This window comes from Acanthamoeba castellanii (genome assembly GCF_000313135.1).
Source record: "Acanthamoeba castellanii str. Neff unplaced genomic scaffold scf7180000084720, whole genome shotgun sequence".
NCBI lineage: Eukaryota > Discosea > Longamoebia > Acanthamoebidae > Acanthamoeba > Acanthamoeba castellanii.
Window position 1 is genome coordinate 21,323 of NW_004457674.1, and position 26,714 is coordinate 48,036.

General features: G+C 57.7%; 10 protein-coding genes across 10 annotated transcripts in view; 4 read left to right on the forward strand and 6 right to left on the reverse strand.

The window, feature by feature from the left end:
* Positions 1-1,976, reverse strand: part of ACA1_152890 (uncharacterized protein) — a gene marked incomplete at both ends in the record, with an annotated part of 2,344 nt that extends 368 nt beyond the window's left edge. Inside the window, 2 exons of the mRNA XM_004353566.1 lie at positions 17-669; positions 782-1,976. Coding sequence (XP_004353618.1) covers positions 17-669; positions 782-1,976 — 1,848 coding nt within the window. The remainder of the gene's footprint in view (positions 1-16; positions 670-781) is intronic.
* A 505-nt stretch (positions 1,977-2,481) lies between these two features.
* Positions 2,482-4,103, reverse strand: ACA1_152900 (phosphoglycerate mutase family domain containing protein; the record flags this gene model as incomplete). Its single annotated transcript, XM_004353567.1, has 9 exons — positions 2,482-2,583; positions 2,655-2,800; positions 2,928-3,006; positions 3,122-3,223; positions 3,295-3,405; positions 3,528-3,625; positions 3,694-3,730; positions 3,809-3,910; positions 4,005-4,103. The coding sequence occupies 9 exons, from the start codon at positions 4,101-4,103 to the stop codon at positions 2,482-2,484; spliced, it is 876 nt and encodes a 291-aa protein (XP_004353619.1).
* A 1,730-nt stretch (positions 4,104-5,833) lies between these two features.
* ACA1_152910 (C2 domain containing protein) lies at positions 5,834-7,385 on the forward strand (the record flags this gene model as incomplete). Its single annotated transcript, XM_004353568.1, has 6 exons — positions 5,834-5,861; positions 5,944-6,094; positions 6,205-6,333; positions 6,490-6,593; positions 6,700-7,080; positions 7,216-7,385. The coding sequence occupies 6 exons, from the start codon at positions 5,834-5,836 to the stop codon at positions 7,383-7,385; spliced, it is 963 nt and encodes a 320-aa protein (XP_004353620.1).
* A 153-nt stretch (positions 7,386-7,538) lies between these two features.
* ACA1_152920 (ATPase/histidine kinase/DNA gyrase B/HSP90 domain containing protein) lies at positions 7,539-11,097 on the reverse strand (the record flags this gene model as incomplete). The annotated part of the gene is made up of 8 exons (XM_004353569.1): positions 7,539-9,043; positions 9,128-9,215; positions 9,287-9,565; positions 9,675-10,078; positions 10,168-10,261; positions 10,373-10,417; positions 10,624-10,633; positions 10,790-11,097. The coding sequence occupies 8 exons, from the start codon at positions 11,095-11,097 to the stop codon at positions 7,539-7,541; spliced, it is 2,733 nt and encodes a 910-aa protein (XP_004353621.1).
* Positions 11,098-12,582: 1,485 nt separating this feature from the next.
* Positions 12,583-17,380, reverse strand: ACA1_152930 (putative peptidoglycan binding domain containing protein; the record flags this gene model as incomplete). Its single annotated transcript, XM_004353570.1, has 17 exons — positions 12,583-12,757; positions 12,859-12,998; positions 13,124-13,238; positions 13,361-13,536; positions 13,606-13,705; positions 13,904-14,325; positions 14,473-14,540; positions 14,645-15,113; positions 15,215-15,316; positions 15,414-15,957; positions 16,077-16,133; positions 16,204-16,282; positions 16,388-16,601; positions 16,704-16,791; positions 16,906-16,964; positions 17,054-17,128; positions 17,210-17,380. The coding sequence occupies 17 exons, from the start codon at positions 17,378-17,380 to the stop codon at positions 12,583-12,585; spliced, it is 3,054 nt and encodes a 1,017-aa protein (XP_004353622.1).
* Positions 17,381-17,663: 283 nt separating this feature from the next.
* ACA1_152940 (uncharacterized protein) lies at positions 17,664-18,460 on the forward strand (the record flags this gene model as incomplete). Its single annotated transcript, XM_004353571.1, has 4 exons — positions 17,664-17,787; positions 17,911-18,061; positions 18,173-18,280; positions 18,379-18,460. 4 exons carry the CDS (start codon positions 17,664-17,666, stop codon positions 18,458-18,460), a joined length of 465 nt encoding a protein of 154 aa, XP_004353623.1.
* Positions 18,461-18,828: 368 nt separating this feature from the next.
* On the reverse strand, positions 18,829-19,488 carry ACA1_152950 (ubiquitin-conjugating enzyme family protein; the record flags this gene model as incomplete). Its single annotated transcript, XM_004353572.1, has 4 exons — positions 18,829-18,969; positions 19,046-19,171; positions 19,234-19,373; positions 19,467-19,488. The coding sequence occupies 4 exons, from the start codon at positions 19,486-19,488 to the stop codon at positions 18,829-18,831; spliced, it is 429 nt and encodes a 142-aa protein (XP_004353624.1).
* A 208-nt stretch (positions 19,489-19,696) lies between these two features.
* Positions 19,697-21,634, forward strand: ACA1_152960 (malate dehydrogenase; the record flags this gene model as incomplete). The annotated part of the gene is made up of 7 exons (XM_004353573.1): positions 19,697-19,736; positions 19,845-19,915; positions 19,983-20,048; positions 20,137-20,354; positions 20,424-20,687; positions 20,968-21,454; positions 21,530-21,634. The coding sequence occupies 7 exons, from the start codon at positions 19,697-19,699 to the stop codon at positions 21,632-21,634; spliced, it is 1,251 nt and encodes a 416-aa protein (XP_004353625.1).
* A 194-nt stretch (positions 21,635-21,828) lies between these two features.
* Positions 21,829-22,965, reverse strand: ACA1_152970 (SET family protein; the record flags this gene model as incomplete). Its single annotated transcript, XM_004353574.1, has 6 exons — positions 21,829-21,951; positions 22,072-22,191; positions 22,302-22,381; positions 22,512-22,638; positions 22,726-22,796; positions 22,878-22,965. The coding sequence occupies 6 exons, from the start codon at positions 22,963-22,965 to the stop codon at positions 21,829-21,831; spliced, it is 609 nt and encodes a 202-aa protein (XP_004353626.1).
* Positions 22,966-24,424: 1,459 nt separating this feature from the next.
* On the forward strand, positions 24,425-26,136 carry ACA1_152980 (slime mold cyclic amp receptor protein; the record flags this gene model as incomplete). Its single annotated transcript, XM_004353575.1, has 6 exons — positions 24,425-24,731; positions 24,940-25,020; positions 25,128-25,218; positions 25,341-25,465; positions 25,597-25,682; positions 25,792-26,136. 6 exons carry the CDS (start codon positions 24,425-24,427, stop codon positions 26,134-26,136), a joined length of 1,035 nt encoding a protein of 344 aa, XP_004353627.1.
* Between the last annotated feature and the right edge of the window lie 578 nt (positions 26,137-26,714).

The window sequence follows — 26,714 nt, forward strand, 5'->3', positions numbered from 1 at the left end:
CGGCCACTACGACCACCGCCGCCACGCCGACGGCCACCACCACGCCCACGATGAGGCCCACGTCGTCACCGCCGCTGCCGCCGCCGCCATCGCGTCCGCCCGAAGAGCCCAGCAGCACGCCCAGCCCGATGCTCGGGTCGTAGAACAGCGATCGGTTGAAGGCCGGGAGGGCCAGCACTAGCTCGTAGTGGTCGCCGTCGCTGTCGCTCGCCACGTCGACGGCGTGCACAATGGGCACGAAGGCCGCGTCGTCCACGAGCGCCACGTCGAACACCTCCACCACCATCACCACCACACGTGAAGTGGACGATGATGACGTGGCGGCTGACGGCACGGCGAGGTAGTACGAGGTCATGTTGGCCCGCGGCGTGTTGTCCGCGCGCCGCACCACGGCCAGCTGGCCCGGCGAGCCCGTGGCGCTGGCGTTGGAGAGATCGGAGAGTCGGTACCGCAGCGTGATGCCCTGCGTCGCTGCGGCGTCGGAGGTGAAGTTGAGGGACCACTTGATCGAGCCGGCGGCGATGACGAACTCCAGGCCGGAGAAGCTGGCCGACGAGGCGTTGGCGCTGAAGGCGAACTCCTGCGTGGCGTTGGTGTCGGCGTCCAGCTGCGCTTCGTACCTCCTCCCCGCCCCACTGCCAGAACCGTTGCTGGCCGCCCACGTGATTCCTGTAATACAGCACAATGTGAGCGCCATGACACGAGGCGACACGACACGACACGCACGGCGCACGACATGCGAGACGACACACGCAAACATTGAAGAGAGAAGGCGCCGAACCTGGGACTGTGGTGTTGCCCAGCTGGACCAGCTGCAGGCTCGACCTAACGGCTACCGACGACGCATTGGAGGCTGACGTGGCGGGCGCGGAGAGGTCGACCGTGGGCTCCGAATCGCCGAAGCTCGCGCTCGCGTTGGCCGCCAGCGGCGACACCGCCGGCATCACCGTCGGCGACGCCGACACCAACCTGGTAGGCGAGGCCGATCTGGGAGAGGTGGGCGAAGCCGATTTGGAGGGTGTCGGTGTCGTGGATGGCGATGGCGATGGCGATGGCGATGGCGATGGCGATGGCGATGGCACGTAGAGGCCGCACGTGTAGTCGTTGCCGCCGTAGATCTGCACGAATTGGAGGCCCGCCGGCGGGGTCTTGGCGTCCGGCGTGCCGCTACCCCAGCACTGCACCGTGCCGTCGGCCATGAGGCCGCACACGTGTGTCGAGCCGCACGCGATGGCGTCGAAGCGGGTCGTGTTCGGCGTGCCCGCAATGTAGGCGGCGGTGCCCCAGCACCGCGGGAAACCGGTCGACAAGGTCAGGCCGCAGGCCATGTCCGCGCCGGCGCACAGAGCCCTGAAGGTCTCGGCGGGCGGCGATGTTCCGCCTCCGGTCGCCCGGCCCCAGCACTGGGCCTGGCCCGAGGCTGTCAGGGCGCACGCGTGCGCATAGCCGGTCACCACCTGCGTGAACCCGTCTCCGCTGGCCCTGCTCGAGGTCTGGAGGTGGTCGTTCCTGCCCCAGCAGGTGATGACGCCGTCGCTGGAGAGCGCGCACCCAAAGTCGGTGCGCATGGCCAGCGCGGCGAAGGGCATGTCGGTGGGCACGGCCGTGCGGTTGTCGGCGTTGGTTCCATAGCAACGCGCGGTGCCGTCGGCCGACAAGAGGCCGCACGAGACGGTGAACCCGGCCGAGAGCCAGGCGAACTCGAGGCCTGACGTGCTCGCGTTCTGCTGGCCTTCGCTGTTTTGGCCCCAGCACTGGGCCGAGTTGGCGGCGGTGAGGCCGCACACGTGGAAGTTGCCCAGGGCCAGCTGGGCGAAGGAGTCGGAGGGGGCGGGGGTGGGGGCGGCGCCCCAGCAGGCGAAGGGGTGGGCCGAGGCGAGCGGCGTCGGGGCTTGTGCATCAACGACTCCGGCGAAGGCGAAAGAAAGAAGAAGAACGAAGGCGACGACCGAGCGGCACACTGAGAAGAGCGCCATGACGAAGCTTACGGCTCAGGGGAGAGATGGCAGGAGGAGGAGTGTGTTGCGCAAGGTACGGAGTGTGCGGGGCCAAAAGATGCTTATTCAGTCTTCGGTAGCAAGGCTGTGGGCTCTTACACCCACACGCGATTGGGCGCGCTTAGGAGTTCGAGGAAGTTGGGGTAATAACTTATTGGCGCCAACTATTTTAGATGGGGCCCGGGAGACCTCCAGAAGACCTGCAAGCGCCTGTGGGAAAGCCCCAGGGTGAAGAAGGTTGTACACTCAGTGCAGCCACTCATAAGACACGTGTTTTAATAAACAGATAAGCCGGCAAAAAAAGAGTAGGATGGCGCCAATGGGAATCGAACCCATGATCTCTCCCTTACTAGGGGAGCGCGGTGCCGACTGCGCCATGGCGCCCCAGTCCTGCTCCACGTACCGTCAACATTTGTGCCCAACCGATCAAACAAAGTACTAAATAAAGTTCAACAAATTTACATATCTGGTGCGCCTCGAGCAGTCACTGCTGGCCCACTGCCTGGCTCAGCTGGTCGTCGGTGTCCTCCGTCCCCGCGTGAAGGGCGGATGCCGCCAGATCGTCGTCGTCCGCGTCCGTGCCATCCTGTCACACAAAAAAAAAGGAGCGTGAATTGGAAAAAACAGGCAGTGTGGAAGGGGTGTGGCGTGGCGTACGTCGAAGGAAAGTGGGGTGGTGAGACAGTAGCAGGAGTCCTGCATCTCCATGACCACCATCTCGCAGTTCTTGAAGTTGCTTATTCGCTCGAACTTGTTGACCGAGTACTTGTAGTACCGCATGAGGAAGAGGCGAATAAACAGACCTGGCGCACGAACGCACCCACAGTTAGGGTGAAACACTCCTGAAATAAATAAATAAATTAAATAAATTAAATAAAAATAAAAATATGCACCAACCCGCACACGACACGCACGACGGGACGGAGATACCGTGTGTGACGATCACAAAGTTTTGACTGACGTCGCGGTGCTCAAAGTTGCGAAACAGAGTCTCCAAGAACCCCGATACCTAGAGTGTTGAGATATTGGCGTTAGCAAGCACCAACACACGCCACACACGCACACACGCACACACGACACACACACGACACAAAGAACAAAAAAAAAGTAGGAGGGCTGATCACCCGGTCATAAACGTCGGCCCCCGATTCGCCGGACGGGAAGCGGTAAAAGAACCGGCCCACCAGGTTTCGCTCCTTGAAGGCGTTCGGCATGTGCGTCGGGTCCTGGAAGTTGCCCCACTCTTTTCGGTGCGCGCGCGCGCAATGCTCCAAGGGTCAGGCGGGGTGCTCCATCAGATCTGGAGAATTCCAAGGAGGCGGAGCGCAGTGCCTTGTTCTCGAATGCGGGGCTCTTCGATGGCCTTCCAGGTGCCTGGCGCGAGATGAGCCACGATCTCTCTAAACGTCTGCGTAACGACGAGAAACACGGCGGACGTGAGCCCTGCATGCTGACACGTGCGTGTGCGTGTGCGTGTTGCGTGTCATGATTGTGGAGCCCAACCTGGCGTGTGCGGCGGAAGGGGGAGACGAAAAAGGTGACGCTCTCGTTGCCCACCAGCTGCGCGAGCTTGCGCCCGGCCTCGCTCGCCTGCTGCTTGCCCTTGTCCGTGAGCGGAATGCGGTTGTCTGCGCACACATTGCAATTAAATAAAAAAATGAACAACAACACCCACACACAAGCCAGCGTTGCGCACCTGCTACTCGCGCGTAGACGGTATCATCGACATTGGCCTGCGTCGCGTGCGTGAGTGCGTGAGTGCCGTGTGTGCGGTCGTCACGCACGCATAGGTGGGGGGGGGCAGTGAGTACGAGGGACTCGCCGTGGCGGATGAGGATGAGGCGGCGTGGTCGTCGGGCCTTGTTGTAGCGCTCCAGCTCCACCCCCGCCTTATGCCACATAAACGCCCACACCTTGGGGGGGCCAGCAAACAACAAGCGATGCAGGATTTGATTGTGATTTGTCGTCTCCGGCCTTGTGCAGACGCGATGCAAGGGAAGTGGGTACCTGGTCGTGGAAGCAGACGTAAAGGACCAGAGAGATGAACAATGCCGAGCATAGAGCAATCACTGCACCCACTAGCCCGGCCAAATACAGGGGTGCCATCGTTTGCTCCCTCCTCTGTGCAAAATAAGTGAAGTGGCCAAAACCAAGAACGTGTGAGGTGAGTGGCGGGAAAAGAAAAAGTTATGAGGACGACGTGACTTGAACACGCAACCTTCTGATCTGGAGTCAGACGCTCTACCAATTGAACTACGCCCCCGTAGTGTTTGGAGCCCTTTTTGTTCTACAATTTATTTGAACTAACAATGGACAGAAATGTCAGGTCTTCCTACATTCCTCACTGCCCTCCCCTCTTCACCCTCATCAGAGTAGTTGCTGCGGTTGCTTTTGTTGAAGACTTGCACCATGGAGACTAAGCCTGTGGCCAGATCTGCATCCCCTTTTTTTTCCTCACCAAATGTGTGGCTCTATATCTTTTAGTTGAGTTGCTGGTGTGTGGGGGTTGGTTTCTCATTTTTCTTTGCCACCACCAACACCACCTCACCTCTACCCTCTCTTTCAACACTGCACACACCACCAAACCTCACCAACAGACTGGCTAACCATGTGGTGTGAAGGTGTGGCTCACAGAGGCAAGTGGGCCAGGTGGCAGCCAGGGTATCCATTCCACACAAGGCTGGGTACATCCTTGTGTCTTTCTGCCTCCCTTTCCCTATCCCCTCTTTACTCCCCACCAGTTCACTGGCATGGTGCAGCCATGGCAGTTCATATTGTTGGCATGTGTGTTGGTAATGGGGGGGCTCCTCCCTCCCAAGGGATCACCACATGTGGGGTGGTTGCTGTCAGGGCAGGACACCAGTGACAGTTAAATCACTAATACATCCATGCTGGTCATGGTGTTGAGGGCATTACTGTCACCACAGCAGCTCATATTGTTGGCATGTGTGTTGGTAATGGGAGGGGCTCCTCCCTCCCAAGGGATCACCACATGTGGGGTGATTGCTGTCAGGGCAGGACACCAGTGGCTCAAGAGCCAGCACACCTGTGCTGCTTGAGCAGCACATGTGTGTGGGGCAATTGCCACCAGGGAGGCAGTTGGCCAGGCCAGGTCTCCCAGGTTCTGTAAAGCATGGAGGACTGGGGTAAAGTGTTTGAAGTCTTACACAAGGGCTCCCACCATTACACTGACCTCAAGAACAAGAACCAACAACTTGCACTCATTTGAAATTAGAGGTCACAAATGACTGTGGCAAATTTTGTTGTGCTAGAAAATTTACACAATTATTTTCTAAATAATTATTAGAAAAATTAGCACAAAATTTCATGAACACTTGGTTGGGTGCTTTTCCAGCATCAACCCCACCATGAAGAAGGAGCCAGAACCAATTGGGAAGAAAAGAAATCAGTGCTTCCACATACTATGTGTTATATAACACGGGGGGCGTAGTTCAATTGGTAGAGCGTCTGACTCCAGATCAGAAGGTTGCGTGTTCAAGTCACGTCGTCCTCATAACTTTTTCTTTTCCTGTCGTAAGCCATCTGAAGGCGAAGTGTGAGCAAGGAACGTGGAGGTCGCTGTCTTGCCTGCAGCTCACTCCTCTCCAAGTGCACTTGCCCTTGTGTTGAGATGCCAGTGGGCCAGAACGGACTTAGCACACAGCTCTTCCGGCCAAATCGCCCAGAAATACCCACCTTATTTCTCCCTATTCACTGATGGCCCCTCAACTCAGTTCTCGAACGTTTGCCCCTCTCTTCACCCTCTTGTACATACTCAACAAACACCAAACTACATACTTGACCTCAAACCCAACCCCATATCATCAACTTTGCCAATGTCCAACCACAAGATCTCAGTCACCAGTGTGTACCTCCTCTTTTACTTATTTTTTCCTCCAATATGAACACTGTATGTGCGGGGGGGGGGATAACACGTTGTGGACAGTCGACGCCGCGCGCGGACTGCGAGCCGCGGACGTGACAGGCACCAGCGACCCCTTTGCCGAGGTCTACATCGGCGATCACCGCGGCAAGCGCCGGATGCGCGGGCACGTCCAGAAGACCGCCACCGTCAAGCACACCCTGAACCCGCGCTGGTCAGTCAGCTCTCCCCCTTAGCGACTGTGATTTCTTGTGTGCGGTCGTGTGTGGTGGTGCGTGAGTGTGTGCGTGGGCTGAAAGTTGTTTTTTCTTCTGCGCTACTCAGGAATGAGACATTCACCTTCACCGTGAACGACCGGGAGGTGTCGTCGAGCTCGCTCGTGGTCAAGCTCCTGGACTGGGACCGCTTCACCCGCAACGACAAGCTCGGCTACTTCGTGACCTCCGTGGCCAAGTACTCCCCACTTCTTATTATATTTTTATTTTATTTTATTTTATTTTATTTTTTTCAGAAATTCATTTAATTGTTATTGCTGTATTCTTATTTTTAAATTACTTTTCATGTCTGCAAATTGTATCATGATATTGTTAACACGATCGATTCGTCTAGGGTGATGGCGACGCCCTACCAGGACAACTGGTTCCCACTTGTCAAGAACCTCCGTAGCAACCTGCCCGAACAGGGCCAACTCCACCTCATCATCTCCGTCGACGGTACGATTGCACGCGCTGCGCACCCAACACACCGCACACGACTAAACTACACGACACGACCAACGACACGACACGACACACATTACGCTGATTGATCTCTCAAAAGGTAAGGGACCCTCGGCCAAGCCCGCCGCGCAGGCGCCGGCCCAGCCGATCGGGGCAGCCGCGCCCTACCAACCGCCGTACGGCGCGCAGCCGGCCTACATGGGCGGCGGCCAGCAGCAGCCACCCTACATGGGCGGAGGTCAGCAGCAGCCACCCTACATGGGCGGCGGCCAGCCCATGATGCAGCCCCCCATGCAGCAGCAGCCGCAGGCCGACAAGTACCCGGGCCTGGGCACTGCGGGCTCGTCCTTCGCTGCGCCGTCGCCGGCCCAGGCCTATCCTCCACCCGCCGGCATGCCCGGCTACCAGCAACCGCCCCAGCAGCCGATGGCCCAGGCCCCGGGGCGGTACGGAGGTCAACCTCCAATGGGCGGCGCCCCAGGTGCGCCTCCTTGAGTCTTGGTTGGCCGTCAGTTTAAAGCTCGGTTGTGGTTGATTGGTCGTTTCTCACATGTTGTTATATCTTTGTACGAATGATGTTAATGTTGTGCTGTGTTGGGTGGTGGTGCGTCGGCAGGTTACGCGCAATCGGGGGCCTACCCTGTGGGCCAGCAGCAGCAACCGCCTGCGGCAGGCTATCCTCCGCAGGCGGCGGCGCCCCCCTTCGGCCTCCAGCCCCAGAACGTCGCGCAGACCGGCCTGGCCGTGCCCGCGGCCTACATTCCCTCCGTTCGCCCTCCGCAGTAGACCGTCGTCGGCGTCAGCATCAAAGTCGATGTATATATCTGTAAATAAACAAACAATTACCGAAAACACAATAAGTTGTGTTGTCATCGTCGGCAGGAACACTTGAAGGTGGTGTGGGGGGGATACCATAAGAACGTCGGTTGGTTGGTCTGTTCAGGCCGAGGACGAGCGATGAAGATTAGAGCGATCGGCGGCGGCGGCGAAGCGATGCGTGGACGAGAGGTGCTCGGCCGAAGCCGACGACGGGATCGGCATGGCCGCCGTCTCCGCGCGGAGCTGCTTGATCTGCTGGTGCTGGCGCTGCGGGTGGTCGGTCTGGCCCGGGGTGGCCGCCCCGGCGGAGTTGGTAGTGGTCGTCGGCTCGGTTGTCGCGTTCTGGGCAGCCGGCACCGCGTCGAACCCGTCGTCCGACGGCGGTGAGAACTCGGGCGACGACGGCGTCGACTCTGATGATGAAGACGATGGTGGTGTCGACACGGGGTACTTGTGTGTCCAGGTGGCGATGATGGTGGCGAGCTGCTCCTTGCTGAAGGGCTTGGAGAGCCAGCCGTCCATGCCACACGCGGTGCAGCGCTCCTGGTACTCGGAGGTGGTCGATGCCGTGAGGGTGACGATCGGGGTGCGCGGGCGCTTCTCGGCCCGCTCTCGCTCGCGGATGCGGGTCGAGGCGATGAAGCCGTCCATGACCGGCATCTGCAGGTCCATCAGCACCACGTCAAAGGCCTCGGCGCCGGCGTTGGCGCGCTGGGCCATGAGGTCGAGCCCGATCTGGCCGTTGCTGGCGATGGCCACCTCGCAGCCGAGTGACGTCAGCATGAGCTTGGCCACCTTCTGGTTGACCATGTTGTCTTCGACCAGCAGCACGCGCGTGCCCTGCAGCCCCTGGTACAGCTCCTGCAGCTTCTTCTGCTCCTTGTCGACAGCCCTGTCGCCGCTTCTGGTCGATGACGTCACGATCACGCTCCCGCCGCGGCGCTCGGTCGCCGCCGCCCTCTCGCTTGCGGGGGCCGAGGTGGCCGTGGCGGTGGTGTTGGCCATCAGTTCGTCTTGGCTCATCGCCCTCACCGGCGCCGCGCCCGACAACGTCGTCGAAGCCAAGACTTCCTTCGTCGCGCCGGCCTGGTCGCCGCTGCCGTTGTTGTACAGATCCAACTCGGGCGCCGCCTGGCAAGCCTCGTTGTTGTCGCGGTTGTCGTCGCGGTTGTTGTCGACGTTGTCGTTGCTGTGTCGGCGGCGGCTGCGGCTGCTGCTAGGGGCCGAAGCGACGCTGCTGCTGTGGTCGTGGCCCTGGGGCTGCGCCTGGCTCTTGAGGGAGTTGGCGCGCTGGCGACGCGGCCTGCTGGTCTGCTGCGGTAGTGACTGGGTGTTGGGCCTCCGCTTGCGCGGCGACGAAGATGAAGAAGACGATGACGATGACGATGACGATGAAGTGCTGGCGAGCGAGTGTCGACGCGCCCAGCGGCGGTCAGCGCTGGCCAGGAGGGCGTCCTTGTCGTCAAAGACGACGGGCTCGGCGCCCTCGGACTTGCGGCGGAGGCTGAGCGAGTCGGCGGACTTGGACCGCACGTACTCCTGGGCCGCCTCCTCGTGCATGGGAATGTCGACCGCGAAGCTGAACGTCGAGCCCTTGCCCACCTTCGACTGACACTCGATGTAACCTGATCAGACACACCCACACGGTCATGTCAGCTCTCAGTGTGCGGTGCGTGCGATGCGCGTGTGCGGAGTGTGCGGTGAGTTACCGTTCATGGCCTCGCACAGGAGCTTGCTGACGGCCAGGCTGAGTCCGGGACCGCCCGGCAGGGGAGTCGACTCATCCAGATGAGGCAGCTGTCGGGGCCAAGACAAAGCGTTAGTGTGTGTGCGTGCGTGAGTGCGTGTGTCGTGTGTGTGTCGTGTACCTCGAAGAGGTGGGGGATGAGGTCGCTGGAGATGCCGACGCCAGTGTCCTCGACGCGGACTTCGATGCGGTTGCAGTTCAGGCGGGTGTTGGTGAGGTACAGGCGCACGCAGCCCTTCTCCGGGCTGTACTTGATCGCGTTGGAGGCGACGTTGAACAGCACCTGGCGGAAGCGCTTGGGGTCGCCGAAGCGCTGCGGGTAGCGCACGTCGATGGTGCTCTCCAGCGTAATCTGTTTCTTGAAGGCCGATGGCTTCAGAATGCTCAGCACCTGGTTGAACTGTACACCACCGCATCATCAGCCAAATGTACAAATACTTATTTTTGAATTTTTGTCATAAAAAAACAAAAATAAGAATAAGAATGTAAAGCATGTGGTCGAGTAGTACCTCGTCGACGATGGAGAAGAGGGTGTTCTGGAGGCGGAGCTGGGAGGTGCTGATGGCGGGGAAATCGAGCAGGTTGTCCATGATGCAGAGCATGACATGACCCGAGTCCACGATGCGCCGCACGCACTCCTTTTCAATCCACAGCCGACTGGGCAGCGAGTCGACCACCTGGGCCGCCAGTGAGAGGATGCCGTGTAGCGGCGCCTTGATCTCCTGGCCGATGTGGGCCAGCAGCTGGGCCTTGGGGTCGGCAGCAGCCGAAGCTGCAACGGACGACGACGCTAACTGGTCGAGTTGAAGCTTGGGCGTGGTCGGTCGCGGCGGCGAGTAGAGGACAAGCGCGATCACGCCCACGGCCAACAGGCTCAGCCCGCAGCAAACGAGCTTGGTCCCGGGCGTCAGCTCTGGAATGCCAACAATTGAAGAGTGAGTGTGCGCCAAGTGGGGCTGGCTGTGATTGTAGAGCGATGATGAGGATGAGGAATGAACGAACCGATGGTGTGGCCTACTGCAGTTGAGGCGGAAGAACATGTTGAAGACGAAGAGGCTCCGGTGGCGGAGGCGGTGATAAAGTGAACGACGAAGCCCTGGAGGAAGAGGCCGCACACCGCGGCGAAGGCGCACCGGGGAGCGCCGACAAGGAAGAGGAGAACCGGTACCCAGGCCAGCCTGCAGAACACGAAGGTGGTGTAAGGTACCCACACCAGTACTAGTGCTTTGATGTCGACAATCACGTGGATGTTCTGCAGAACACAAAGCAAATCGGAAGAAAAGGGGCCGCAACGGATTTAAAACGGAGTATGTAGTAGTAGTGATGACAACAATACTGATGGTGATCGAGCACGCCCACGGCACCAGTGCAACAATACAGCCAACATTGAATTTGCGTAAAAATGGGCCAGGAGAGAAAAGGCAGATTTTAACGGTGAACCACAGCGAAAACACCAACCTCAGCCAACCTTTGCAGGACAAGGAACAACAGAGTAACAACTCTGCGATCCACAACAAGGCAAAGGGGGGAGAGAGATAACAAACAAACAAACAACTGAAGAAACAGATAAAAAGAATAAAAGAACACTTATCTCCACAGTGGTTAGGTTGGGTGTGATGAGTACCAGGTGAAAAACTCCGAGGCGATGCCGTAGTTGAGCGCCAGTGTCAGCGCCAGGACGTCGATATGGAAGGCGAAGGCCAACACGCTGGGCCACACCCGCCGTGTGCAGGCGAGGAAGCCCAGCGTGCTGACCGACACCGCAGTCGACGCCAGCAGGAGCACCACCGCCAGCGACAGTGGTGAGGCCGCAGACCTGGCTGAAGATGGAGATGATGACGATGATGTTGATGACAGTTCGATCGAGAGGAGCAGCGAGGCGTGTTGGAGGGTCGAGAGGGTGATGGCACACCCGACCACGGCCCGCTTCATGCACTCGGGCAGCCGGAGCGGGGGGAGGGACGGGGCCGAGTAGTAGTAGGGGCTGGCGTCGTCTGGCAAGAGAAAGCTCGAAAGGGAAGAAGTAGAAGAAGAGAAAGTAGAAGTAGTAGAAGAAGAGGAAGAGTCGTGGCGCGATGCTATCGGTGGAGACTTCATGACGACGAGGGGTGTGATGTGTTGAGGAAGAACGGAAGGAAGTGTTGAGGAGGAAAGTGTATTACCACTTGTTGATGCTGATGATGATGGGCGCTTTGGTCGTCTCTCAGTCTTGGAGGCTCGATGCGAAGTCGTGAAGGCAGAAGCTTGAAACTAATGGGCGCGGCTCGATGTTGTTTGTGGCGACTCCACTCTCGTCGTACCGGAGGAGCACGAAAGCAGCTGTCCCTCGGCCTCAATCACTGCGTGCCGCGGTGCGTGCGGTGCGCCTCGGGCGTGCCAGTTGCGTTACATCGCCGAGAGTGGCGTGACGTCCGGGCCGCGAAGGTGACCTCGGACACCTCAGCTGCACTCTTTCTCGCGGTGGTAGAACTGAAATTTCGGCTCGCGAACCACCACTGTTGCAATTGGACGTCGTTTCGCACACATGCCACGCATTCCTTTCCAGTTCGGTGCAGATTGGCTGCCACTTGTTTTGTCCGCCCATTCCGTTGGCTGCTGGCGCTCACTTGTGGAGCGTGGGTGTGGGCCACCGGTGATCCCGTTCACGCAAGGCAACCTGCAGGACGTGGAAAGGCTGCAGGGAGTGACAGGACCCGGAGGCGCCATCACAGGCCATCCGATGACTCACCAATCGTGCCATCTGACCAGCACACTATTGAATTTGACTCTTTATGGCACAAGTGTGCAACGGTGGTGCATGCCCACGCAAGATAGGTTCTCTATGCATTCTAGAGGCTTCGGCTCACAAGAGGGAGCTTTCTGAGACTTGGGCTCAGTCAGTGCGCCTCACACAGACTGTGGCACGCACGACTTGTGATATGTGCGCACACGCACGCCTGCTGCTTCCCTTTTCCGCTCTCAAGGCCAATGGTTCCGCAGCGGTTCCGTCGGTGTTAGCGGCTGGGCGGCAAGTGAGAGAAAATTGGCTCATCATCTGTTGAGTTCAGCCGGTTGCGCACCAGCATGATGTTTGGGCCCACGTCGAGATGAAGTGTAACGACCTGCTTTTGTTTCGTGTGGACTCTGCCCGGGTTGCATCGAGTGAAGCTGTAGCGTCGACACCAGTTCATCTGTTCCTCGTCATTTTCCTGAGGTACTCAAATCAAATTCTCGTAACAACGAAGAACGAGCGCGCGTGTCGTGCCGTGTCGTGTCGTGTCGTGCTGTGCTACGGCGCTCTACACGGAGATGGAGGTGAAGATGAAGATAGAGAATAAGTTGAAGGTGTGGACGGAAAGAAGGTGTTGTGGTGTGTAGAAATACAGTGGTGTATATGTACACGTGTGGCACACGTGTGCGGAGCCAGCTCAGAGTTTGTTATTTGTTCTTGCGATCGAGAAGGATGGCCACGAGGTTGCGGTCGTAGTGGGTGATGCTCTTCACCGAGAGCACGCCCAGGTAGAGCGTGTACAGCTCGTAGCACCGCAGCCCGCTCCGCGACGGAAAGATGTGCTCCACCAGCTTCTTGTAATACTTGTGCGTCTGCGGCCCTCTGCACACACCAACCCCCGCGCCCGCGCGCCTCAAGGTCAGCTACACGACCGTGAAAGGGTGGCGATGATGGTGGCGATGATGGTGGGGGAGAAAGCGCACCTCTGCGCAATGAAGGGTTGGTCGTGGTTGAAGGGCAGTTCAAAGCCCTCCATGTCCTCCACCCACAGCCGGTACGAGTACTGGAACGCGCCCGACTTCATCGTCATGGCGTGGTGACCCTCCGACAGATGCTGCTGCGCCTGCACCGCCGGCCACAACCACAACCACAACCAACAACCAACAACGAACATCAACCGTGGTTAGTAGCAACAACTGGAGGTGCGAGCAGCGCGAGCTGCCAGAAGAAGGGGTCGTGGGTTCGAACCCGATAGCACATGTCCCACACTTTGGAGCGGAGGATGAGCTTCATGCGCAGGGCCTCCTCCGGCTTGGGCGAGTACACCGGCCCGTGCACGGCCGTGATGGGCGGGGCGATCACCCTGTCCGTGCGTGCACAAACCGCCACGATCAAGTGTCAGCCAAGACGCAGATCAGCCAGCCCAGCTCGCCATTGACTTGCGAGCTAGGTGGTGGTGGGAGGGGGGTGGGAGGCGTGAATTACCGATTGAAGGTTCGGTCGACAAAGATGAAGTGGATGAGGCCCGGGAACTGGTGGAGGAAGGAGAGCACGGGCAGGTGGGTGTGCTCCTTGGTGATCAGGTACGTGGCGTAGTTGCGGATCATGCCCCGCAGCTGGTCCCTTATCTCGTCCAGCCGGTCCCTCTCCGCCGGCTGGCCCTGCTCAGCCACCGACACGACACGACCGTCAATCGACCCAATCAGCGACCCACCAAGAGCCCGGCTTACCTTGGCGCCGCTGGACGGGTGATTGGAGGTGATGATGACGAGCGTAGTCATTCGCTCCAGTTCGGCGTAGTAGACCCATCGCGGTGTGTACTTGGGCGTTCTATTGATACACGCGTGAGCAAGTCTTACGGGACGGTGCGTGGTGCGTGGTGCGTGGTGCGTGGTGCGTGGTGCGTGGTGCGTGGTGCGTGGTGCGTGGTGCGTGGTGCGTGGTGCGTGGTGCGTGGTGCGTGGTGCGTGGTGCGTGGTGCGTGGTGCGTGGTGCGTGGTGCGTGGTGCGTGGTGCGTGGACACGAACCGGAGGTGCAGCAGCTTGTACGACGTGGAGTTCTCCGGGTCGAACGGCTGTCGCAGGTTGTAGTCCAGCTCCGGGAACGGGTGATCAAAGTCGACGTCATCGAGCGAGAGGCCCAGGTCCTCGCTCGACTCACCGACGGTGGCCCGCTCCCGCTTGTGCTGCGCGTCGGCGCCGCTGGTTTCGGAGTCGCCCGCCTGCGAAGGTCCGCCCTGCGCGCGCCGCTCGGCCTCCTCCTCGGCGGCCTCCTCCCGCCGCTGCCGCGCGTCGTCGAGGCGGTCCCGCTCCCGCTCCTTCTCGCGCTCGATCTCCTCCTTCAGCGATCGGTGCGGCGCCACGTTGTGGGGCGAGGCCAGCGGCGACACGAACCCGGCCTCGTCCGATGACGACGAGTCCTCCCGCCCCAGCTTCAACTTGGGCTCCTTCTGCGCGGCATACCCCCAAATTGTAGTCAGTCGACCCAAAACAAATACCAATATATCAAAAATAAATAAATAAATAATACATAAATGTAATAAAAATGGATTATAAATATAAATAAAGAATGTTTGAAGAAACAGAGAGGCGCATACGGCGAGCATGGCGGTGCCGTCCACGGGGCTCGATGGTATCAAAGGCCTGTTCGTGCGCACGAATGGCTCTGCATGGTTGGGGAGGGGGCGTAGCAAAGGTCAGCATCAGGCACACGGCACACGGCACACGGCACACGGGCAGGCCATTTGGGGGGCGGAGGGGAAGCCGAACCACCCTGCGAGGAGGAGCCCTCGATCAAAAATGTGTCGTCGTCGTCGTCCTCGCCATCGATTCGCAGCGGCCGTCGCTCGGTGTCGGCGGTGCTGCTCTCCGGCTCCATTTCGTCGGCCTTGTTGGCCCTGCTCCGCCCCGCGCTCCCGTCGTCGTCGCTGCTCCCGCTGCTTCGCTCCCCCTGCTTCCCTGCGTCGCTGTCGGCGCCCTCGTCGGAGGACTCCTTGGCCTTGCCGCCGCCGCCGCCGCCCTCGGTGTCGACATCGCTGGCTCCGGAGCTCAGGTGCAGCAGCCCGTCGGCGTCGGTGTCGGCGTCGACGGACGAACTTGGCGCCACGCCGTCGTCGTCGACAAAGGCCACCTTCTTCTTGGTGGCCTTGGGCTTCTTGAAGTGGGTCAGCACCTGCTCCAGCAGCAGCTTCGCCGTCACCAGGTCCACGGCCCCATTCACCGGAATCCGTGACGTCTCCTGCGTAAATCAACAAAAAAATCAAGTAATTAGTATTATTATTCTTTATAATTTAGTATTATTATTCTTTACCAAATAATAAATAAAGAAGGTGGGCGCACCTGGAAAGCCGATACGGAGAGGGCGGACTTCTCGCCGTAGTTTCCGTCCAAGGCCCCGGGAAAGAAGGAGATCAGGTGGAGCATCTCCTGAAGCAGCAGGACCTGATGGCCACGAGCGCAGTCGACATAATCAGGTGTGAGTTCTCAAAAACTGGACCACGACCCGACCCGACCAACGACACGACGCAGGAACGCGTACGCAGTCGCCGTTGAGTCCGATCTTGAACTCGCCCTTGTCGAGGTTCTCCATGAAGTCGGCGATGAGGATGTCCTTGCCGCTCTCCACCGTCTCCTCCCGCTCGCTCTCCTGCTTTCGCTTGTCGAGCTCCTTCTCCCGCTGCTCCTCGCGCCACTGCTCGATGCGCTCGTCCCACCGCTCCCCGCTGGCGTCCTTCGATGTCGCACGGCTGCTCTTCCGCCGAATGTTCTTCTTCCTCCGTCGGGTGCTGACGTCATCCTCTTCGGCGGTATTTGCGGCATGTGTGGCATTCGCCGTTGTGTTGCCCGCGGAGGGGTTCAACGACGACCGGCCGTTGTTGCCCAGAGGGCCGTTGTCGTCGGCGCCCACGAACAGGCGCTTGAAGGACTCCGACGACTGGTTGATCTTCTCCCGCTCCTTCTGCATCTGTCGCACGTTCTTCTCCTTCTCCAGCTCCTGCGCCTTGAGGCACACCTTGTCGTAGAGGCCCTCGCAGATCTCCGTGCTCAGTAGCCGAATGTTGTCCTGCGTGAACTTGCCGTCCCTAATAGCACAAGCCACATGACGCACACGACACACATACACACACCAGAGATAGAGAAGGGCGGTCAAAACCCGGTTGGGCACAAACAAGGAAAGGAACGGGAACGGCTGGTCAAGTACTCGTCCCAGGTCAGCTCTTCCGAGGCGGACACGAAGCCCTCGTCTCGGTCCCGCTCCCTGCAGAGCACCCACCGAGGTCAGACACGCCCATAGTGGTGGGGGGGGGGAATTGGTGGCCCATTGGTACCCGCTCTCTTGCGTTGAGAGGGTGCCCGACACCTGGGAGTAGTCCGCCGCAGGAATCACGGTCTCCTCCACTTCGCGTTCTGCAACAGTTCAACATTTCGAACCGCATGAGTGTCTCAAGCCAGGTCCACACGGACCACTGCAAAAACAAAATAAACAAAACAAAAACAAAAATAAAAAAGTACCATAGGGGTGGAAGGTGGCCCTGAAGTCGTTGATCAGCAGCAGCATGTCGCTGGGGTCAATGTCCGGCGCCTTGTTCTTGGAGTAGGTGGCCAGCAGCTTGGTGCCCACGAAGAGCAGGCCATGCGTGGCCAGTGGCTCCTGCTTGAGCGCGTTCTTGAGGGCCTTGAAGCATTCGCCTCGCGTTCGGTCGTCCACCTCGAGCCGCTCCGTTGCCTTTCGATAACAGAAAAAGCGAAAGCGAAAGCGAAAGTGAGCTCGGCCGCACCGCACCGCGCCACGTCGACACACGAAAGGTGGAAGGAAGGGACGACGCACTCGCACGAGCAGGGACTGCTGGCGATCAGAGAGCGCGCACAGAGTGTCGATGATGTGCTGGATCGTGAGCTTGTGTCGAGAGAAAGTGCTGTGAAGGAAGTCACGACACACGGTGGTCAGCACCAGATCGGGCACAACACTGGAGCTCAGTCAAGACGTAGAGCGAGAGAGAGAGAGAGAGGAGAGAGCAGCGTGCACACACCTGTACTTGCCCTCTTCGATGGCTTGCCTGCCGAACACCATCACCATGTGCTCGAATATCTGGACATGCGACATGCCATCGAATGGGGTGTGTCATGCCAAGACCTCGCACACAGCAGAACACGTGCGAGAAGGCAAAGGCGGGTTACCTGACGCAGGAGGCTGCGCAGAAACATCTCTGACTCGCCTTGATCGCTGACGACGAGGTAGCTCAGCTTTTCGTACTGCATTAATTGAATGAAAAAGAAGTGAGAAAGCAGAAGGGCTGAGAATTGGGGTGATTGTGAGGCAGAGAGGGATCCCACCTTCTGGAAGACGAAGAGGGTGTGGCCGCAAGTCATGGATTTGAAGCGCTGGCCGAGGTTTTCCTTCATCATGATGTGTGTATTCACAAGCACGAGGCTCAGCAGGCGTCCATCCTTGTGGTCGTAGTAGATGGGGTTGCCGCCCTCATCCGAGATTATGAAGTAGCGCATTGCTCCCCTGCGCTCTGATGCTGTAATCGCCCCCTTGCGCCAAATTAAATGTCCTCCGTTTTAAATCACGATTGTCGTCCTGGTCTCGGTCTTCCTTGTGGGCTCGGGCGCGTCTTCCCTCACTGCTGGGCCAAGCTGGTGCTGGAAGGTTAATCCTCTACAACAAGGCAGAAGCGGCTCTTTGTTGCAAATCAACGCGCAGCTTTCGTGCTCTTGGTGTAAAAGGCGAAAATAATAAAAAAAACAATACGGGCACCAAACATACATCAATTAATTCATAAAGATGTCGCAGGAGAAAGGTAGAGCACGCTACCACCAGGAGCCCCTCTTCCGCCCGGAGGGTCCCGAGTTCGAGCCCATCCCGCTCGAGAAGCGAAAGGCTTTCCAGTTCCGCCGCGGCCCCACTGGTACCCCCCCCCCATTCGGCTTTTAGCCTCGATTAATCGTTGAGGTCCTGCTCGGTTGTTGCATTCGTTGCCCCTTTGTGCCATTGCTATGAAAAATGGGAAGATTAATTGGATGCTGTGCAGGCAAGGCCCTGTACGCCGCTTACTTTGGTGTGCTCGTGGCGGGCCACTACGTCTATGCTACCGGTGCCTGGGAGCAACGCGATCTCTACGCTGAGCGCCAGAACGTGTGGGGCAGCGTGACCACTTACCTCCAGGCCGAGGCGGACAGGAAGTACGCCCCCCCCCTCGCGATTATATCAGATTTTAATCTTCTTTGAAGTCAACCGCACTACATCGCTTTGCCAATCGAAAGCCGTGTACTTACGACTGGGGCTGCTTGCAGGTACCTGCAGACGCGCAAGCGGAGCACTGACGCTGAGGAGAAGCTGCTCTTCCCCAAGGAGGTCAGCGAGGGCAAGAGGCAGCTCAACCACGAGGAGGCTCAGTACAAGTATGGCAGCAACGCCCCTTCTCTGCCCCTGTTTCCTCTCGCTGTCAGTGAAGCTGATGATGCCTCTTTTCTTCTCCTTCACCGCATCGCCCCTATAGGACGAGGTGGGTGCGTCCCGCCACGGATCCCTTCCAGCAGTGGCACTACGTCAAGAGGACCTTTGACAAGGCCCAAGAGTGACCATCGGCAGCACACTGTGCAGGTAACCTGCTCCTTCACTTCCACGATCGCGGGCTTGTGCAAGCCTCATCTCCTTTTGGGTGCGCTGATCGTCTTGTCTTCGTTGGCTCTTTCACTACTCGCTACTGCAGGAGAATGAAGAGGAACTCGCTTGCCTCATCACGTTCCTTGTTCTGTTGTTGTTGTTGCGTGACGCAACCCATAACACGGCATTGTTTATACCCCTCACTCGTGATGAAACCCTTCGAAGCAAGTTTGCAGCACTTCCTAACGAAAGAAGAAGGCGAAGGCGAGACGAGAAGCGACTATGGACAACTAACAGGTGTGGATGTGTCTGAGGGGGAAGGGTTGATTACATGAAAGAGACTCTAAAAGTTGGTGCCCTCAGGAGGCTGCGAGAGCTTCCTGTTCTGCGCAGAAGTCATCTCGTTGCGCAGGCCCACAAGTATCGTCTCGATGCTGTACTCCTCCTTCCACTGCGCCAGAATGGCGAAGCCACGAGGATCAACCTGCAGATGAAGATTTGAGCAAATTGCACCGCGCGCGGCAAGGTCGCCAAGCAACGTGCATGTGATGGTGGCATACCGTGCCGTTGGACTGGTTGACGCAGGCCATGTTTACGCGAGACACGAATTTCACAAGAGGGGGCCTCTGGGGATACTCGTTGCCGCAGTTGATGTGAACGGTGTAGATGCGGCCCTCGTGAACAGACTGCATCGGCCCAGATTAAGAGGCGAAAAGAACGCGACGCAGTAAAAGGAGGAGGGGAATACGTTAGGCGGGCCGATGATGGTGCCAGCCCAGCTGGAGAGCATGCTGTCATCGGGATCAGCGAGACCATAGCTCACAGCACCGTCACCGACGCCCTTTTCGCCCTTCTCCAGCTCCTCAAGAAGCTTGAAGTTGCGGGGGACTACGGTGGCCAGCGAGGAAATCGATCAATTACTCCAACCGCGTTTGATCTTAAGATAAGGCCATGGGCAGGAACTGGTGGGGTGGTACGCACTCTTGATGCCAGCCTTCGCCATTGTGTTGTGTTCTAAAATTGATGGATTGGCCCCTGCAAAAATATGCTCACCGAAATGGCCAACTCGAAGGAATACGCAGCGCTGGAATGTGGAGCGAAATTCGATTCGCCGGCGTGCCAGTTATTAATGTCGACATCGGTTTCTGCTGGCGCGCTGCGCCGGTCGTGTCTTCGTCTTGCAGCATCCAGCGGATTGAAATCAAATCAACATGCGCAGGGGTCTTTCTACCGTTTCCAGGAGCGCCACCGGTAAGCGTCAAGATCTTTATTCGCCCACTCCCCTCCCTCGCGCAGCAGGGATCAATCACACTGGGATCAATGGGGTTACGTCTAAAGTTTTGCTTGTTATTGCCTTAGTGTTCGGCAAGCAGGCGTGCCTCGCCTCCTCCACCCTCAGGGTTGACCGCAGGGCCTACGCTACCTCGCCTGTACGATTAATGCCAACCACTGGTCCGTTGAAGCGTTAGGCTCACTAGAAAATTTGCTACACATTAGGAGGATGCCGCCCTTGAGGCTCAGATCGAGAAGGTCCTCGACCTCGTCAAGAAGCAGGGCAACCTCGTACGATTTCCCTTAATTCTCCGAAACTGGCGGCACATGCGGCTTGGATCGTCATGGTTCGCTCATGGGTTAAATCCACCACGCGCAGGGCTCTGAGAAGCTCACCGTGAGGAAGCTCACTGAGCTCAGGCAGACCGTGCCCGAGATTGATCGCGCTCTCAGCAGCGTTGGCGACTCGGCCGTCAAGTACATGGCCGAGCTCGAGAAGCCCGGTGCTGGCCCCCTCTCCGCCGTGCCCCCCGTGCGCGTCACCGTCACTGGTGCCGCCGGCGCCATCGGCTACGCCATGCTCTTCCGCATTGCCAGGTACAATGCGTTTCACCATTGGCAATCATCGCTTCTTCGATGTCGCTAAATCACACATTTGACGTGTAGCGGTGAGATGCTGGGCAAGCACCAGCCCGTCATCCTGCAGCTCCTCGAGCTTGAGCCCGCCATGAAGGCCCTTGAGGGTGTCATCATGGAGCTCAAGGACTGCGCTTTCCCCCTGCTCCACGGCGTCACCGCCTCGAGCGACGTCAACAAGGCCTTCGAGGGTGCTGATTTCGCCATGCTCGTTGGTGCCAAGCCCCGCACCAAGGGTATGGAGCGCGGCGACCTCCTCAAGGAGAACGCCAACATCTTCTCGTCCAGGGCAAGGTACCAATCGCAATTGGTGTCAATTTACAGCTCGAGGGGGGCGGAGCTTTCATATTCTGCACTTACCATTTCTGACATACATTGCAATCATTAGGCTCTCAACAAGGTGGCCAACCGCGACACTCTCCGCGTTTGCGTTGTCGGCAACCCTGGTACGTCACACTCGCAAAGTGAATGAATCTTGAGCAACGAATGTAATCTAATCCCTCTATTTTTGCGAAACAGCCAACACCAACGCCTTGATTGCCTCGGCCAACGCCCCCAACATCCACCCCCGCAGATTCACCGCCATGACCAGGCTGGACCACAACCGCGGCATTGCGCAGCTCGCTGATAAGCTGAAGTGCAAGGTCACCGACATTGAGCGCTTCGCCATCTGGGGTAACCACTCGGCCACCCAGTACCCCGACATCTCCCACACTCAGATCAACGGCAAGTGGGCGAAGGACCTCGTCGACGAGAAGTGGGTCAAGGACACCTTCATCCCCGACGTGCAGCAGCGTGGCGCTGCCATCATCGCCGCCCGCGGTTCCTCGTCCGCCGCCTCGGCCGCCAACGCCGCCATTGAGCACATGCGCGATTGGGTCAAGGGCACCAACGGCCAGTGGACCTCCATGGGCGTCTGGACCGGCAACGGCAAGGTCGGCGACTACGGCACCAGCCCCGACATCTACTACTCGTTCCCCGTGGTCTGCGCCGACGGCGAGTACACCATCGTCCAGAACGTCCCCGTCGACAAGTTCTCCGCCGAGAGGATGCAGAAGACCGTACGCGCTCCTCCCCGTGAACCAAACACTCCCGTAGTGTCACTAACAAAAACAACCGACAATCAACAACCACAGAACGACGAGCTTGTCTCGGAGAAGAACGGCGTCGGCGAGTTGGCCAAGAGGACGACTGACCCCGCTGCCCTCCTCAAGGAGCAGTACAAGGGCGGCAAGCAGTAAACACAAAGCGGAACGATGCGTCCCTCTCCACATCCAGCCCCGAAATACCCTTGCTCCCCCCTCTTCAAGCCAGCTGTCTTTCCAGGCCAGCTGTCGTATGTCTATTCCCCCCCAACTCAACAAACTTTATCATCACACACGCGCGTCCACCTCTTCTTCTTCGTCTTCTCTTTATGATCCGTTTTATCGTTTTTTTACTGCGCGGGCTGAGGTTGGGCGGCGTCGATCTTAGCGAGGATGTGCGGCAGGAAGTGGCGGCCGTACCTCTGCTGCAGCTCCGGCAGCTTCCAGTCGTCGCCCGTCACCGTCCCGCGGCACTGGGATACACCACACGAACGCGCGGTCAGTCGCGGGAGCGCGTGTTGTGTGCGGTTCGGTCGTAGGAGCGCGCGTGTTGTGTGCGGTTAGGATCGGGGGAAAGAGACGACGAGCGCTACCTTGGATGTGCCGCAGCGGCAGTTGAGCCTGAACGCCTCGTGACATTCGGTGAGGGCGTAGTCGTAGGCGATCTCCTCGCCCTTCTTGATGTCGCGCAGCGCCACCAGCTCGTTGTCGCTCTGTGCGTGCCACGCAGTCGTGTCAGCAAGCCCGCTCCCACCTCCAGCAACACATTCGCTCTGCTGTTATTCATCAATGTTGTTGATTCGGTGAGAGAAGAAGCTCGTACAATGTACCAGGCGTTGCCGTCGCAGGTGTGGTTGACGTAGTTCTCCTGGATCGCCTTCTTGCCCTCCTCGTCCAGCTCAACTACTCGCCCGCACCACCATCATCAATCCCACCATCATCAACCCCACCACCATCCGGGTCCCTGTAAAGTGAGAAGCTGCAGGGTGCTCGGTAGCGTGGCGCTACACGAATCTAAAATGTGGTGGGGCACCATCACTGGGGAAGCCATGGAAGAGGTCGTCCCCGCACTGGTAGCCGAGCTCCCAGAACTGGTCCTGCTTCTCCTGTGGCCACGACTTGATCGTCTCCATGTTGACAAAAATGCCCGGCTGCGAGTCCTACTTGACCGCACCACAGCATTGCCTGAGACACACGCACCAACCACACAATTTTTCCCTACTTTCTGCTTGAAGGGAGGTCGTCACCTTGTCTTCAAGCCACGACTCCATGAACCAGATGACCTCCCCCTCCTTGATGTCCTCGGCCGCAAACCACCCTAACCCCGGCACGCAACCATTACAATAAAAAAGAAAAATAAATATAAAAATGTAAACGTAAATAAAAATAAAGATTGCACCACGGCCCGCCACTTCCTTGTCCAGAGCAGTACCGTTGCCGTGGATGGCGCCTTCGGTGGACACTCTCACTTTGGGACTAAGGGGCATTGGGGCACGAAGGGATGATAAGGTTGCGTCAGGAAGAAAAGAAAATGTGAGCCTGCTTGTTCTTCGTCTTCTTTTTCTTTCGCGGCGTTGCCACCAACCATTTTTTGTCTCAAGTGAGACAACAAGCACTGGAAAAAGTTATGTATGAGGACGACGTGACTTGAACACGCAACCTTCTGATCTGGAGTCAGACGCTCTACCAATTGAACTACGCCCCCCGTGGTATTTTCCGCTTGCTAGTTTGCCAAGTTGAGAGGACAAATACAACAGGACTGAACAGGGCTGGTTGATTTGTGCCCCGGAGTTGTTTTATGTGCATGCCACCTGTGGGTGGTTTTCTTTTTTTGGTGTATTCGTGTTTCTGAAACTTGTGGTGGAGGTGCAAAAGCTTGTGTACTGTTGCACACCCTAATTTTCTGTTGCACACCAGGATTTTTTCTACACAGTGGGTGAGAGTTCACCCAAAAGTGCACCTCTGCCCTTGGAATTTCAGAAACAATATTCCTATGCTCAATTCCTGCGCCAGGAGTGTGACCTAGCTGTCATGCCAGGATGTGGTTGCTTGACTATCAGAAAACCAATACAATGAATTAAAAGAGGGTAGACAGCACTAAGTTCAAGCAGAGCAAGCAAATTGAAGATGGAGCAAGGTTCATCAAGGGTGGGGAGCAAAAAGAGTAGGATGGCGCCAATGGGAATCGAACCCATGATCTCTCCCTTACTAGGGGAGCGCGGTGCCGACTGCGCCATGGCGCCCCAATCCTGCTACATCTGGTTGCTGAGGTTTTGTCAAGTTCTCACTGGACATAAACTGGCACCTTGTGATGACCTGGTCCAATTTTTATCAGATTGCAGGAATAATACCTCATATTTTTTTTACAACCAAGCATGCTGGTTCATGTTCAGATTTATGAGGCATGTAGCCAATGATTGACCTACCTGTCCTACAGAGTTGTGCTCCTTCCTCCCCTTGCACATCAATGTTAACCTTGGCCTGCCCTTGCAACAGGAGATTGTTTGTGCTGGTGTTGCCAAGGAGGAGCTTGAGCATCACATTCATCATGTGCAGTGTGCATGGGATGATCTGCTGAAGTGGGAGGTGAATCAAGCACCAATATTGCATGCCATAGTTCTTCCATGCCTGGATAAAGCCTCCCATCTGTTTGTGCAGAGCTAGATACTTTATCATTTCCACATGTCTGTGGTTTTAGGTGTACCTCATCCTCTGGCCAGTTCCATTTTTCCTCACACTGGAGTGGCCACTCCTCAATGTCCAAGTCACCAATACCATCATCACCACACGTTGTGCCCTGGCAGTGAGAGCAACAAATTTCAAATTTAAAAACCACTAGAGAGCAAAGCCAATCAAATTACTGGCGACAAATAAAGCAATTTTCTTTTACAACGCGGCACACCAGGTCAAACTCACCACTACTGAAGGTTGTTGCACACGCAAGGCATGACCATAGAGTGGAGCCAGGACGAACGGAGGGTGTTTTCGTTATGCAGCTTCGTCTCGAGCCTCCTGTCCCTCGTCGGCAGCATCTTCATCTTCATCTCCTTTCTGGCCTTCTTCAAATCGCGTTGGAAACAAATCACCCACCGCCTGGTCCTCTCCCTCTCGCTCTGCCACCTCCTCCTTTCCGTCTGCTGGCTCATCGGGGGACCCCTGGACGAGGTCTCCGCCGTCACATGCCAGGTCCTCGCCCCGCTCCGCTACTATCTCTTCCTCGCCTCCTTCCTCTGGACCTCCGTCATCGCCACCGGTACTTCTTTGCCCATAATAATAATATATCACTTATTATTATTCTTATTAGTTATTCAATTAAATAAAGAGGCAATTTTAATTTATTCTTAAAATAAACAAATAGAATTATTTGTTAAAGGCCATAAGTTAGAACCTACGTCTTGACATTGTCTTTTTTTAAACAATTATTAAATGAAAATCATTATGTCACTCTCCTGTTTGGGCAGAGATGCTGTCAATGTGGTACCGGGCGCGGGTGAACCAGTTCGGCGAGCTGGTCATTCCCCAGCCCTCCTCCGTGCGCCAAGGTACCTCCCTGGCGGGGCCTCGTCTGGAGCGTCTCCCCGGCTCTTGCTCGCGCACCAAGCTTGGTCCTCACGCAACCAACCAACCAACCAACGACCAACAACGACAGAGTTGTGCTACCACATCGCCGCCTGGGGCATCCCTCTCGCCATCACGATCTGGCCCACCATCTTCCACCACCAGGAGCACGGCCTGTGGCAGTACGACACACAACGCACACCGCACACACCGCACACACGCACCGCACACGCACACGCACACGCATACGTCGCACACACTGCGCACAGCGTCGTTTCGTTGATGGGCCACGCCTGATGGGTAGGTGTTGGTTTGAGGACGACTACTGGACGTTCCTGTTCCTCGGGTTCGTTGCGCTGTCGTGCCTGTACTGCCTGGGCGTCTACTGCCTCGCGCTGTTCAAATACCGAACCCGATTATACGAAGCGGGTACGCCAACCGCACGACACACACGACACACACACGACACACGACGCGCGAGTGTCCCCATATTTCTCACGGTGCGTGTGCGGTGGTGTGTGCGTGTGCATGTGTGCGGTCATGTTGCATGGTACGCGCAGGTACGTATTCGGACATCCAGAGGTCCAAGCGAACCGAAATCAAGTTTCGCGTCACCGGATACCTGCTTGCTTTCCTCATCACATGGGTACTAACTACATCGCAAGAAATCGGTGTGTGCGGTGTGTGCGGTGTGTGCGGTGTATGGCTGACCCCACTCGAACGCGCGCGTGTGGTGTGTGTGTGTGTGTGTTTAGATTCCTCTGGCGGTGCTGCAGATCATGGAGACGGTGGACAGCACGCGCTCGGCGCCGATGTTCGTGTTCACCGTGATCTCGGCCTCGCTAGTGCCGCTCACCGGCTTCCTCGATTCGATCATCTACGGCTGGGACCGCACATTGTGGGAGTCCCTCGTCGCCTGTCTCACCTGCAGCCGCCGCCGACGAAACCGATCGCGCAGCCGCGCACTCCTCGGCGCTGGCGGCGGCCGCAACGGCAGGAGCACCTCGGTCAACGGCGTGGCCGCCGCCGGTGGTGACAACCACCACCAGTACGGGGCAGCCCGGGAGGAGTCAACCCTTGCCTTCTCCGACAGCGACTGAGGTCCGTGGCCCCCAGACGCCGTTATCTCTCGTAAGGCCGGCATATGCCGCGATTGGGTGTTGTACAATAAAAAATTCACCATTTTCTCCGACATGTTCATAACTTATTTTTTTTTATATTGTCATTCTCCGGTGACCACAACAAGCTGCTGACCCGAGCACACAACAAAACATGACCTCCTTTGCTCACGTCGTGTTGTTTGGCATCTTCATCTTTTTCGCGACTGTCGCTTGTGGCGCCGACGCGGTCGCTCAATCTCTCGACACACATCTTTCATCTTCATCTTCTTCATCTCCATCTTCTTTTGGACTGTCGCCGGCGGAGGTGGCCCAGCGACTGAACCTCACGCGCCAGCCCCTGGGCAACTACTTCCGGGCCACGTGGGAGAGCGACGGCGTCGAGGTGCCCACCTCGGTCCTGCCCCCGCGCTTCCGCGCCGGCCCTTCCCGCACCCGCTTCGTGAGCAGCGCCATCTACAACCTCTTCGCCGGCGCCGACTGTGTGGTGCCGCTCCACCGCCTCGCCGCCGACGAGGTCTGGCACGCCTACGGCCTCGGCAACGCCTGCATCACGCTCG